Genomic DNA, 14,696 nt, shown 5'->3' on the forward strand with positions numbered 1-14,696 from the left:
AACCTTTTAATTACTATTTAAGACCGCAATCTCTTGTCTGTCTTCTTAACACATTCTACAGTGAAAGAATTCTATTCTAAAATCAAATCTATTGAATTCAATGTATACTAGAAATACTTTAATGACTTCATTACTGAACCTTACTTAACTCCTTTGCTTACAAGCGAACTGGCAAGAAATTTGGATGCTCTCTATTTGATAAATTGGTAATAAATATAGTAGTAACCTTGTGTCCTAACCTAACCGCACATTAGAAAAAGGGAAGGAAAAAAAACGTAAATAAAAGAGTAAGACAGTATATAAAAATAAGATAAAAATGTAGGTACAAAGTTATATTTCGTTTCACCCTCACCCTACCTGTTTTCTTTCTCTTATAAGATACATCATATGTGAGGAAAAAAATCACTATCAGGGTATACAAAAAACCAAAGGGGAAAAAATTGTATGGTTGCAACAAAGCTTTGGGATGATCAGTAGAGAGGAAAAAAAACAGTAAACTTGTTTGAATTCATTCCACTGGCGTTTGGATGCAATATTACGTCCTTTGATTGTAAAGTGGTTAAACAGCTGCAATAATGCTAACATGCTGCTCCAAGCTCATTTGAACATCATCCTTTCTGTGAGCATTAGTACATTCCCGATTTTTATTGTCTTTTCCAGCTGTACTTATTTTGTTGAAGTATGAAATAAATTGTTCTTTCACACGAGTTCCCCTTTGCCTATATTTTAGTTGGATGATTTCTGTCTCGTGAGCCAGTATGTTTAACCAATACCGTCAACTTTGTTAATGTTCAACTGAAAAATTAATTTTGATGTTTTTTCTTGATGTGTTTTATATGTATGATCTTTTTAATTATAATATACCATTGTTTTCAGATAACCAACTTGTTCAATTTAACATGTAGGCCTATGCATATTTTTCCCCTTTTTTCAGTTTGTCTTGAGTGTGATTACATGACTGTGTGGTTGTTAGCAAAAAGGGCTTTGGCCTATTGTTTAATGAAAAATTTCAACACAGGACCTGTGGACCATATAAAAAATTAAATCTTGTAACTTTCCAAGAAATTTTTTTTCATTTAAATGGTTTTTGTGATTTTTTGAAGATTGCTTGTTCATGTACTTGCACCTTATTTTGGTCAACTGGAGAGATTTTTTTCCCTTTTCTTACACCTTTTGTTACTGAGATGGGACTTGTTTAGCTATTTTCTGCCACACATTTTGGACTCCTCAACCTTGGTCTGCCATTGTGTTCTAGTACTTTAAAACTAAGGTACATAAAACAAGATCTCGCTTACTATATTCACACCTCTTTCCATAATGGCCTCTACGACAACGACAAATATCCTTTTGAACGCATTTGCCACCATTTAGACATTTTTCACGACACATTCCTAAGAAAAGATTTAAAATTTTTTATTCAAACAAATGCAATAAATTTATTAAATATGATTTAGAGAGTGAAATGAAAATAGAAAAAAGGGAACAAATGATACAAACAAAGGAAAAGAAAATAGAAAGAATTATAATATACCGTTAAATGGATTGAAAATTTTCGAGTGTAGAAAAAATCTAATTTTGCTCCAAAATATTCCTAGAAAATTTTTTCATAATTTTTTTTTTGTCTTTTATGTTTGCTTAAATATATATCAATACATTCATATGATATTTGCCAATCTATTTGGTAAACTTTATGCAGAAAAAAAATTAGCAAATCAAAACATTCTACTCAGTTTTTGTTATGCTGCTATTACTAGAACAGCTGTTTCTTCCACTGCCAGGTAATGTCAAAAATGTGTGCTGTGTTTGAGTTACTGTAGCTGTGAGTGAAGATAAGTGTTTTTCTTAAACTTCATTGCTCAAATTAAGATCATCACAAATTTTAAATTATTATTAGAATTTTGCTTGGTTTTGAGGTGAGTATTGTCTTTCATAAACGTTTCTACATTGGAAAAATATTACACCAGCCTAACTGTGCAAAGAACTTTTGTTGAGTTTAACACTAGGACAGAAATTTCAAACTACCTAGAATGACAGATAACATTCATTTTGACCACAATAGGGAAAAATCCACATGGAATTTATTTTTTTTTACAAGAACTTCTTAAAACAGAATCTATTCCATCTCTGACTTATTTTTACAATAAACTCTTGTTCATGTACTAATTTTTTAGAATTTCAGACAAAAGGGCTTGTTATGATAAATACTAATCCTATTTTTTGTTACTTTAAAAATTGTTCGACTATGATTTTTTGAGCTCTTGAAATGCGTAGCTTCATTCTTACCTGGCAGTACGCTGAGAATGTTAGAAGTATAACATGCTTGAGAAATTTGAGAAGAGATCGCATATGTAAAATGAAAAACCATGAAAATGGCCACACAATTCACAATCCCAAGCAATGTAAAATATATACGTAAGATAACTTTTTAATGCAGATCACATTGAACACTGAATGAATTCATTGTGTCAAAAACATTGACACTCATTAGTTGAGTAGTAAAATTTTATTTCTGGCAGAGATTTCCTTTGTCTGCAATATCAATTTTGTGTGTGCATAGTACTCAAGACCTACATTTTTCTGCTTACCACCGTTGAATTTTTTTTTTTTTTTGCTCAGTCAAAAGCATATGTGTGGTAAAATCTGCTTTGACAAGAGAAAACCAGTATTGTTTAGTAAAGGAAAATTCCAGGCTGTGGTGTCGCAGGGAGTTTTTCTCCAATAGGGTTGTCAATAAATGGAATAACTTACCTCTGGGGGTTGTAAATTCTAACACAATTGATATGTTTAAAGAGAAGTACAATAAACATAGTGAGATAAATCGAGAAGCTCAGGGGCGTAGACAGAAATTTCGTTTGGGGGGGGGACCAAAGTGACAGAACAATGGATTTGGCCATCTTTTTCCCTTTTTTCGGTAATTGTCTCACATTTCGGGGGGGGGGGTCAGACCCCCAAGTCCCCCCCCCCCCTCGCTACGCCCTTGGAGAAGCTATCCATACTTAAATAAGACAACCATAATTTTTTTTTATGGGCAGTGTATACATAATTTTTTTTTTTGGTGATATATGATAAAAATCATCTTGGATCCCAGGGCTGAAGCTCTGTTTATGAGTAAAATTGTGAAAAATTAAAATTCTTTTTATTGTGTGACATTGTACCAGCAAATGCAATGTAGGAAACTACAAAGATTCATAGATATGATAAATTAAGATAAGATTATAAAGAAATTCATGGCAATTCCATGTTTTAAAATTAGTTGAAAATTCATTATAGGCATATTTTGCTAGAATTTGTATTCATTATAAGTAATTGAAATAGCATAGATAAGCAATACCAAATTCATAGGACATGGAAAAGCTTTGTTTTGTGTACAAATTCATAATATCCATGTAAATTATGTGACTCTGACTGTATAAGCATGAGTTAATCAAGGCAGTGTTTCTATCAAGGAAACATAGGCGGAGATTGACTTGGAAGTCTGGGGGGCAACATCATTATTGCTGGGGTGCACAATGATGTCAATTCATATATACATATATACATTAGATCAGTCGACTCCACCTTTGACGCTGGGGGGGGGCAATGACCCCCCCCGCCCCCCTGTATCTCCGCCCATGCAAGGAAAAATAGCTATGCTGATCATTGAAAAAAATTATTATTGGATAAATCATAGATATAATAAAGATTTAGATACATAAATATAGTAATTTAAAGATATAGAAAAATAGATTTATCTCAATGATGAATTCTTTGAAATTAATTTGTTTGTGAGTGAAATATTTACACAATGAATCAAACAGTCATTAATGTGTTAAAGTTGTCATAAATTTCTGTGGTGTTGACCATTTTAGCTATACATGTGCTAATTATAAATGAATTAACTAAATATGAACTGAAGTGTGTTGGACTTGAAAGGTGTGGCATAAACATATTAGCCTATGTATATCATACATTATTTCACAATCTGGTAATTTAAAAACTCTGCATTTTCCTACAAGGAAAAATTTGGAATGTACTTTGAAAAATAGAGAAAATTCTCTGCAAAAAATACTTTTAAAATTATTGACATTGAAGTGATTTTACAAGTACAAAGAGCTCATCGAGTCATAAATCATAGTACAGTAAAACCTGCCTTTAACAGAACCTGTATTAAGCAGAAACCTGTCTTTAATGGAAAAAAATAATGGTCCTATAATTTGAATGTCAAAATACGTAGTAAACCCAGATAAAATGGAACCTATCTTGATATGGAAACGGGAAAAAAATTTTACCCTTTTATGGAAAATTTGACAAACACTGAGTGTTTGGCGATCGAAGGATCATACAAAATGTTAAAGTGCTCCATCAAATTTTTTTAAGTAATCTATGCTTGCAAGTACTACATCATCCTCCTTTAGATTAGCAAAAACCATTTCTGTACTTGATGCTGTGGTTTTGATAAGCCATATGTAGTAAAACAGTTGCTTTCTGAAATTGTAACAAAATGTTTCGGAAAATCAGGCTTTTCTATGGGAGAAATCAGTGTTAGGGTTGAATTTCCAAATGATATGCAAGAGTAGTAAAATTCTATGCAAGCTTGTGTGCATTCTGTGATCGCAAGGCTGAGCAGGGCAGGAATTAATTAGAGAAAGAGACAAAGGGGGCAACTGCCCTGGCAGCAAAGTTTAGGGGTGGCAAATTTTAGCATCGCTAGGTCACAGGAACTTTTTTAAGACAGGGGAAAAAAAAAATTAATAACAGCCGATAGGTGGCGCTGACGTACACAAAGTCAAAGAAAAGATAAGCAAATAACGAACAGAATGCCTCCAAATCGTTCGTATGTGTTCCACATGATCACCACCACAGGAGATAGCACATTGCAGGTGAGTCATAAATCCAGCAATGGCAAAATGCAGCAGGTCTGAATGTATACATGACACCTCTCGGCGGATCGCATCTTTCAGTTCCGACAGACTGGATGCACCGGATTGATACACTTTTCTTTGACTTGTGTACTGAATGGTATGAACGCCAGGGTCTCTGCCACCGGACTTATCCCGTTGCCGAGATCTCTTCCAGCCCAGCTTCGTGGCAGAGTCTGGAACAAAGTGAGTGTACCTAACAGTCTGAGTGTGTAGCTAGTGTTGTGTATGATATTTCAGTGCTGCCATCTATACTTTCTATACTTCAAATTGTGAGTGAAGTGTAATGATTGAATTTTGTAACGTTGTAGGCCTGTTGCTCTCTGTGGCGAGACTTTTCAACGGGGAGATCGGCTCGCATTCACACCTTGAAGTTGGAAACCACAGAAAACCAACTTCAGCCAACCACCACTGTGGGGTTCGAACCCGGATCCTCGCATCGCGAGTCCGTCACTATGACCACTCGACCACCACAGTGGCTTGACTTGTGTACTTCAGCGCCACCTATCGGCTGCTTTTTAGCCATATTTTTTTCCTATCTTAAAAAAATTCTCATGACCTAGCGATGCTAACCCTGCAAACCATTTTTTATTTCAGTTATTTTTCCGGTTTTTATGAATTTTTAAACTTTCTACAGACTTTTTGCCCACCCTGTATATATACTATCTATATGATCTTATCATTATTTATATATTTTTTGAATAAACAATTAAGCAGCACAAATGCTTTTGTCATTTAAAAACATTCTTTTTTTATGTTCATATCTCTTGATCTCCCCCCCCCCCATATTTATTGTTCCTACTATACTTACCTATGTATATATATTTATATATATTGTAATATATATTTCAATACCTTACCCCCTTCACAATATTCTCCATGAAAGCCTTCCACACATCGGCACACTCCAGGTGAGATGCAAGTGCCACCATTCATGCATTTTGGATAGCATAATGCTTAAAAAATAAAAATAAAATTCTCATGAAAAAATACGATAAGATATCAGCCATAAACACATACAGGTTTTAGTAACTCAATCAAAAGTTTGAGAACCACTGTTATGTAAACTATTTCACAATTTTGAAAATACAGAACATAAACTCACAAATTCTGTAGCAAAATAGGAAAAATTAGAAACATTTTGTGGTGTAAATGCATGATAAATAACACTCCATGAAAAATTACTAACAGTAATGCAGGTAAAATCTCTTTGTACACACAACACTTATTTTATGAAAACTTGAACACAAGTGTAATTTTTTAATGTAAAAGCAAATATCAAATATGTACTGCAATTTTCAGTATATAATCCGTGGATGTGAATTTATCTAATATGGAAAAAGTATCATTGTATAATCTTTATATACGGAAATCTAATTAATCTAATTCATCTAATCATTAAATCTTTTCCATCAGTAATGTAATCTTAAGAAATGGAAGGGGTTATTATAGTCAAGTTTTTGCAGAAAAATAGCAATTTTTCTACTCACATCTAATAAATTACTTTTACAAATTTATATAGCTACAGATAATACAGAGTTTAATGTGCATTAAAAAATTCCTTAATTCCATAATTAAAATGCTCATTAAAATTTTTTTTAACATGTAGGGGGGTCATTCAAGTATTACGTCAGCATTGGTGGGGGGAGGGGGTTTCCAATTTGCTTGCTTTTGATGACAAGGGGGGGGGGTGGGTTTGGATAATGCTTACGTCATCAGCCACCCTTTATGAAAATATGAAATATTTTTAATGCCATCTTACTCGGTACGCCAAAAACGAGACAAACCTTCCGATAGTTTGAGGGCACTTGAAGTAACATTCCCTCCAATTGATAAGTGCCCTACAGAGCATTTTAGTGATCTCCAAATGTTTCGTGAATTCAAGTGATCTGGAAATGTGTCTGAGCCGCTTATGTGTTCAGGAACTGTGCCACGCATCAGTCAAGTGATCCGTAATTATATGCAGCAGATCACACACTTAAATAATCTGAGAATGTGCCACGGGTAACTTGAGTGATGTAGAACCACACTGGGGGTAGCTTAAGTGCTCTAAAACTATGCCACATGTCACTCAAGGGATCTCTAAATGCATCACGGATCCCTTAAGTGTTCTGGAACTGTCACAGGTCATTTAAGTGATCTGAAAATGTGCCAACGGCCGCTTAAATGCTCTGGAATTGTACCACAGGACACTTAAGCGATCTGTAAATGTGCCGCTTAGTTCATTTTTACAAAATTAGGTTTGAGGAGGGCAGGCCGCATCAGATAACTCCCAGGGCCACATTTGGTCCGCGGGCCAAGGCACTTCATGCGATTTATCATTATATGGCTTAGAGGGTGGGTCATAATGAATTTATTAAAGATAAATTTTGAGTTTAGAGCCTTCAAATAGCATTTAAATTAACAGAAATTGATTATAATAGCACATAAAGATATTTTCTTCCGAAATTTCAATTAAAAAAATATTTTTTTGCATTAAAAAAATAAATTTTTGATTGTCGGGGGGGGGGCGAGCCCCCCTATGCCCCCTCCCCGTGTATGTCTCTGATCCCACCAATATGCATTAGGATTCAGAGGGGCAGAGCTGATGACGATATTTTGTTTACAAGGGGGGGGGGTCAAAAATGTCTAAAAATCTGTTGACGTAATACTTGAACGGCCTCTAGTCTGTGGATTATTTGCAGGAAAATATATTATTTTTAGCTATCATGTACATGGTAAATTATTGATACTTTTCATTTTTGTGTACTCTACAATTGATTTTAACTGATGAATCAAAATCTTCTACTAAAAGTCATCCAAGGTTCAATTTCATTAACCTTAATTTAATCAACTTTAATATAAGCACTAAAACAAATTTAAAAATGACTATAATTTTCTGAACAATTTCACAATCAATTGAGACATCGAATGGAGTTTTTTTCCAAGAAGCAGTAACTGTGTGAAATCCATTGCCTGAAAAATTGGGAAACTCAATGATTGCTGCTCCACTCAAGAAACACTATTATTTGTTAATGTGCAGATTGACATGTTTTAAATTGTTGTAAGTTATCTGTGATGAATGTGAGCATTTTTTATTTATTTTATTTTTTGTTATGGATATATATTTAAGTTTTTGTTTATTTATTCTAGTTTTAATTATGAATATTTATTCTTGTACAACTATTTTTAGGGTTGCTTTCATTTGAGGTTTCTTTGATAGTTTGATAGGCTGTTGCCTGTTGTAGATTCTTATATTGTATTTTATAAGCAATACAGCACAAAATCAAATGCTTACACACACACCATGTTCTATGGTTATTGACTGAAATGGCCTCTTATGATATACATAAGTATAGAAATGAAAAATACACAATTAAGTAAATAGTAATGATTGAATTTATATTAATTTAACTGTCCATTTGGCATGATGTATCTGACAGAAATAGTTTCAATTATACATTTTAATTTGCACTAACGGAGAATTGAATATAGAAAAAAATATACTGATTTTTTTTTTCTTTTTTGCTAGCAATTTTCGTTTCACTACATATTTTTCTGCATAAGATAATAATCTACTACTCACCCGAACGACAATATTTTCCCATGTAACCTTTCTCACACTGACAAATTTTTTCATCATTGCATCGACCTCCATTGGCACAAAGATTGTCACATTCTGGATCTGGGCCTTGCAATAAGAATTGAAAATAATAACCATCCAAAATCAAATTTATTTTACAATAATAACTTTAGCCATTCACTCCCCAAAAGGATCAAATAAAATTTGAAAATACAATACTAATGAGATCTATTTTAGTAAAGTCTCTATACGTGTTTCAGCCTGTTTCTCATAAATGACTACTGTACTTTGATTATCTGGCAGTTCATATATTTAAACCAAAGATTTCCAAAGTTTTGGTTAGTGTAAAACCCTTGATGGTTATACAAGACTTTTCCATGATATCCTTGATGGTTGTAAGACTGTAAAGTGTCCGGTCAATTTGTCGCACTCAACTCATCGTGCCTCATTTGTCATGGTACAAATTCATTGCAGTGTCAGTTCATCACGGTACAAGTTCGTCACAGCTCCAATTCATCGCAGTACAAGTTTGTCGCAGCTCCAATTTGTAGCTGTACAAGTTTGTCGCCGTGTTGATTCGTCGTAATGTCAATTTATCGCAGAATCAATTCGTCGAACCATTGATTCTTCACTGTACATGTTCTACACGAGCTTGGATGTAGGTTTTGTCTTATACGTGAAATAAGAAACATGAACAAAAGTGTACATGCAGTTTACTAAAAATAATTATTTTTTTGTCATTGCGGAAAGGTCATCAAAATTAAAATTTCAACTGATATTAATATTTTATTATTGTAATTACCATATAAATTACATTTAAAAATTTAACTGCAAATAAAAATTTAATTATATTTGAAAATTCAGTTATTAAAAATTTGAAATGTTTTAATTAATTTTTGCTGTGATAAAATTTCAATATCATGTGGAAAAATTTCGGTTTGTATGATATTCCCCAAATTAAACAGTGGAGCCTCTTTCAACTGTAAACTTCTATCTGCTCCATGGGCTCAAGAGTTTCTCCCCCCTCCCTTCCGAGAGTCACCAACATTTACCACTACAGTATCTCCATAAGAACCTGAAATATTTAATTAATTAATAATTCAATTAAATTCATATTTAATTTTTCACTGTATTAACCGCACTTCCCACTTTCTGTCGGGATTTCTATTTCTCGCAGCAAAAGGACTTTTATTTATTTATTTTTTATAAAACAAAGCTACAGGTTTAAACCCAATTACAGCTTGCAGTAAAAATAAAAATTTGCACAAAATAGAAAAAACAACATGATAAAGTACACAAAAGACAAATAAAAAGTAACAAAGAATTACGCAAAATACAAAAATTCTATACAAAGATATATACAATGCAATCACAGCAAAAATCTTCTAAAGTCGGTAACAGACGAATGAAAAATATCCAGATGTTGAGGAAGCGCATTATAAAATTCGGAAAATCTGTTTACAGCACAGAAATTACCAATATTATCTTGTATTGCGACACTTAATACTATGACTTGGGCACAGATCAAGGGTAGAAATGTACAGTGCGTTTAATCTTATGTCTATGGTCAGTCGAATATCTTAGGCTGGCTTGTTTGAATATTTTCACATAGTTTTCATTAGCGTCTAAATTTTTGGTACAAGGCTGGTGTGCTTAGTCTACAGCAGCGGTTCTCAACCTTTTTTGACTTGCGGAGCCCTTTTAAGTAAAAAAATTCCGTGGCGGAGCCCCGTAGGCTAATTTTTTAATTATTCATCAAAGTTACTGATTTATTTTTACTATTTAAAAATATTTATAATTATTTTTTTTAATTTTACTGTTTTTTTATTTTCCTCGAGCGGCCGCGGAGCCCCTGGAGAGTGCACAAAGAGCCCCGGTTGAGAACCGCTGGTCTACAGTTTTCTGTTGGCAAAAACATGGAATATTGCAAAACCGAACGTGGAAATGATATGTTGGTTTGTGTGTGCGTTTCAAAGTTTTTCCCACATAATTCATGTTCCAAAATTAGAAAAACTTTTAATGCAATTGAATGAATCAGTCCTATAATTAATTTTCTTTATTTGAGTTTTTTGTTGTATCATAAAATAGAGATACAGATTATACGGATGACAAAAATAATGTAGTACTTTTTAAATTAAATTGTTTGAATTCAATTTAAATTGCAATAAATTGAAGTCTCCTACGCATCGTTGGAAAAAAAGAAAAAAATTATGGTAGCTTAAAATAGCATCACTTATTCTATTAATCATCATTAGGCTTTCTATTGTGATATTCACGTTAGATAGTTGTTTAAATAAAATGTTACTCAAAGGTACTGAAAATAAGTAAAGGTTTAGATATTGTGGAGTGTTTATATATACGATACGAATTGTTTTTAAAATTAAAATTATCCTGATAAATGTAGGCTATAATCAGAGGCAGATTTATAGTTTTCCCACCTGTGGGCTATTCAAACCTTGCCTCCCTTCTCCCTTTCTAATTCATGTTTCTTGATCACAATTACTCAATTTTGGTTACACCCTTTCGCTTGAACTTGTCATCTTGGGATAAAGCCCGCATACCCTAATGTTGATTCACTTGTGTTGTAAGAAGAAATTTTTACTAATCGTAAAAGTATGAGTGTCATGTACATGAAGGTACAAACAATGGGCTAATTAAAAAGTCTGATTTTATTCCTTTTACTTGTGAGTTGTTACTTCAGAGTTGAAAAAAAAGCAATCAAAAATCAATTGGCATTTGCAGTGGTGTCAGAGACGGGGATGCTGTGGGTGCCCACGGTACTTTATTAAATGGGTATGAGCACCCAGAGAAATGATTCAGAAATGAAAATTTCCTACTTAAAGATCAAGACAAGAACCCACAAGTTCCAAACGCTTCCGGCACCCTCAGCCAGTCAAAGGCCCAGCCATGAAGGAAACATTGAGGGGGGAATGGCGGTTTATTCCATATATAAGGGATTCAAACCCGTACTCAGGAGGCGGAATGGTGCATTGCATTGTATATTCATGATTTATTGGAGTGGGGGACTCAAATAGCATCAGCCCCCAGATTTTGGTCGGAGTATTTGAATATTATTTCGGTGTAATAATACGAAGTGATTTGAAATGTACATTGCATTGCAAAAAAATAATTTAAAAATAAGACTTTTCGCAGCTGTTATACATAAAACTTGGATACATTGTCGATAAAAAATTCCTCAAAGCTATATTCTCTGCATGGATATATTCAATAGTGAATTACGGAAATTGTGCTGGGAGGTGGGCACATTGATCCAAATTTATTATCTCGATGTGCGCCCCCAACGCCCCTCACTGCAAGAAATGGAAATCCCGATAGAAAGCGGGAAGTGTGGCTTATATGATGGAAACTAAATTTTCAAAATTTATTTGATATCCATTTTATTTCTTGGTGAGCTCCCCAGCGCCCCTCACTGCAAGAAATGGAAAACCCGACAGAGAGCGGGAAATGTGGCTTTATGGTGAGAATTAAATTTTCAAAATTAATTTGATCTCAATTTATTATCTTGGTGTACTTTCCAATGTCCCTCAATGACTTCAATGAATACTTTCCTTCATTTGTTAAAAATTAGAATAGAGATGGAAGGGGGGAACATTTCCAATAAATGAGAAAAAAATTAGTTCCATTTTTTATGCCTAAAGCAACTACCCTATTTATTAGATCACAACAAGCATTTGAATATTTAAGCAATTCAAATTTGTCGTGACGAACTGACTCTGCTACAACTTTGTACCACGACGGAATGAGTTTGCAACAAATTTATACCGCGACGAGTTTGTAGCGCGACGAATTGACCTAGACCCGACTGTGAACAAAATCCAAACAAACATAAATATTTCTTTTATGCAACATCAAATCAAATGCTTGCTGCTTTTTACATACCGCAGAACCCCATAATAATCTGATTGCTTCACGTAAAATTTAGCTCAATAATTTATTTTTCTTACTGATGTGATGCTGTAACATTTCATTTGGTGCTTGATAAAATAGTAGAGTTCAAGGAAATCCTCAACCAAAAAAAAATAAAACACCTATAATTTCTCACAAAAATTTGTCGCAATTAAATTTTTTTTGGGTAGATCCATAGAAATTAAAGACATTCTGTATTAGTTGGCAAATGTGTGTAGTATGGTTCACATTTCCCCCCCCCCCTCCCTCTGAAATAAATTTCTGGTTACGAACTCTGGTTCACTATATCTGGAAGTTCCTATATTTCGATTACTTTTGTTGTATGGCTAACTTTTTTTTAAAATTTTAAATGTTCATGCAGACAAGGATTTATTTATTATTTCTAAGTTATTTTTCAGGTTGTGTGTTTTAAAGTTTTTCATATTTACAACTGTGCTTGATGCATTACTTGAAAGAACAAAATACATATATAGACATGTACAAAATATTTTATTAAATATATTTAGTTCTGAATAGCTTTAAAAAGACATGTGTTTCTGTATCCGAGTGTCCGACAAGAGTGTGTTGGCCAGTTATTCTGTTGGTGTTGACAGATTGTATTCACAGGACCGGATCTTGAATCCTGCAGACTACTCAGTTGAAGAAGGTGCCAACTGAAAGTGACCGATTTTTTTTAGGGCACTAACTGAAAAGGATACAATTTTTTAGGATGCCAGCTGAAAGAAGGCAACTTTTTAGTGCACCAACTAACTGGAGGGGCGATTTTCTATCACCAAAATATCATTCACTTACACTTGAAAAATATCCAGAACCAGCTCTGTACATTCTGAAACTTTTCTTCTTTAGGCGTACTAGATATGTGAACACACTCAATCACTACATACTCGAGTATTTCCACCTCATTGATTGAGAATGGGGCATTTTATACAACCAGAAAAACAGGTAATAAGTATTTGCATTATAAAATTTTATCAATGGTTACATAACTTTGGCAAGATAATCTTTAGGAAAAAACATTTTTTCTTACATGAAATGATTCTGAGTTTCATCATTATCATCATAGCTTCTATTCATTGTGAAGCAAACTCACAAACTTTTAAGATCATGACATGCATTATTACAACATCCTAATTGTTATTCACGGAACAGATGTGGACTGAATGTTTCAATACACATAGATTTACAACACTCTTTGAAAGAAAGAATAAGACTCTTATATGTCCAGGTAGTAAAGTTTTCTAGCTATGATTAGGGTAGAAGGAATTGGATATAGTTAGAAAGTTATTTAAAAAAATAAAGGGCACCAACCATGATCAGCGCACATCTTCTTCAGCTTCAGTCGGAGCGGTGTTCCAGGTAAATGTAGTCCTTTTTCATTCGTTATGCCCAAGCCGATTGCAAAAGAAGCAATGCCACTCTCTTTTGGCCGACATTGTAGCAATATCTGAAAAACTTAATATCTCTATTTTAGCATGTAAAATCCAAAAATATATGCTATGGTCAACTGAAAGAGTAAATAAAATTAGCTCTGTTTCCTGTTACTTGAAAAAGTTATAGAGCATTCAAACTCTAGTTGTTTCTATGCACATGAGATATATTGATAGCATTAATGTACACTAACACATGTTTGAAGTGAAAAAAAGATTCTGAATTTTGAATTTTATGTTTTTTACATTTATTTTTAACTGTGAAATTGCCTAAAATTAGGTTGTTCTGACAGATAAGCATGAATAAAAGTTACTATACCAAATGTTTAAAACATCTAGAACTAATTTTGAGGTCTCTGTGAGCATTTCATTTAGCTAGGTGAGGTCTTACCTTTTGCTCTTCTGGGAACTTTGCCTTTCACTTCAATGGAGATCAGAGGGTCGCTTAATATAGTTTCGTTGAAACTTTTGAGCTCATTGAATTCATAGAAGTACTGAAATACAAAAAAAAAACCAAATGAGGGTATGTAAAAATGCAGTTTTTATACTTTTCATGCTTGCAGTCTTGTAAATATCATTCATAGAAATGCAAATTTTTAGTTATGTTGTTGATAAGGTACATAAAACGTTTGAGCAAGCAATTTAATGGGGGTCATGACGGAAAAAAAAAGTTATTGGTTCAGCATATAGTGAAAATAATAAAAATGATAAATGTATGCATTAGTCTCATTGAGATTTGTAGTAAATATTGATTGTAGTATTCATTGAAAATATGCTGCTTTTATGTTATAAATGCTACTACTCCAAAATAGATGAAGATGTCAGTTTAAAAAGTAGAGAAATATTCATTCCATATCCAGACAAATGCATGTGATAACAAAC

At 33.3% G+C, this 14,696-nt stretch overlaps 1 protein-coding gene across 4 annotated transcripts in view; it reads right to left on the reverse strand.

The window, feature by feature from the left end:
* LOC149080071 (protein shifted-like) overlaps positions 1 to 14,696 on the reverse strand; it is a 55,757-nt gene that overhangs the window by 24,053 nt on the left and 17,008 nt on the right. For all 4 annotated transcript variants that reach the window (XM_089239029.1, XM_089239031.1, XM_089239032.1 and 1 more), the window contains exons 3-7: positions 14,206 to 14,308; positions 13,696 to 13,839; positions 8,464 to 8,568; positions 5,759 to 5,854; positions 1,296 to 1,391 (exon numbers count right to left, since the gene is read on the reverse strand). In XM_089239029.1, coding sequence (XP_089095155.1) covers positions 1,296 to 1,391; positions 5,759 to 5,854; positions 8,464 to 8,568; positions 13,696 to 13,839; positions 14,206 to 14,308 — 544 coding nt within the window. The remainder of the gene's footprint in view (positions 1 to 1,295; positions 1,392 to 5,758; positions 5,855 to 8,463; positions 8,569 to 13,695; positions 13,840 to 14,205; positions 14,309 to 14,696) is intronic.

The sequence above is a fragment of the Pholcus phalangioides genome, unplaced genomic scaffold (genome assembly GCF_987345545.1).
Source record: "Pholcus phalangioides strain wild (caught in Gottingen) unplaced genomic scaffold, Ppha-v1.0 ptg000011l_1, whole genome shotgun sequence".
Taxonomy (NCBI): domain Eukaryota; kingdom Metazoa; phylum Arthropoda; class Arachnida; order Araneae; family Pholcidae; genus Pholcus; species Pholcus phalangioides.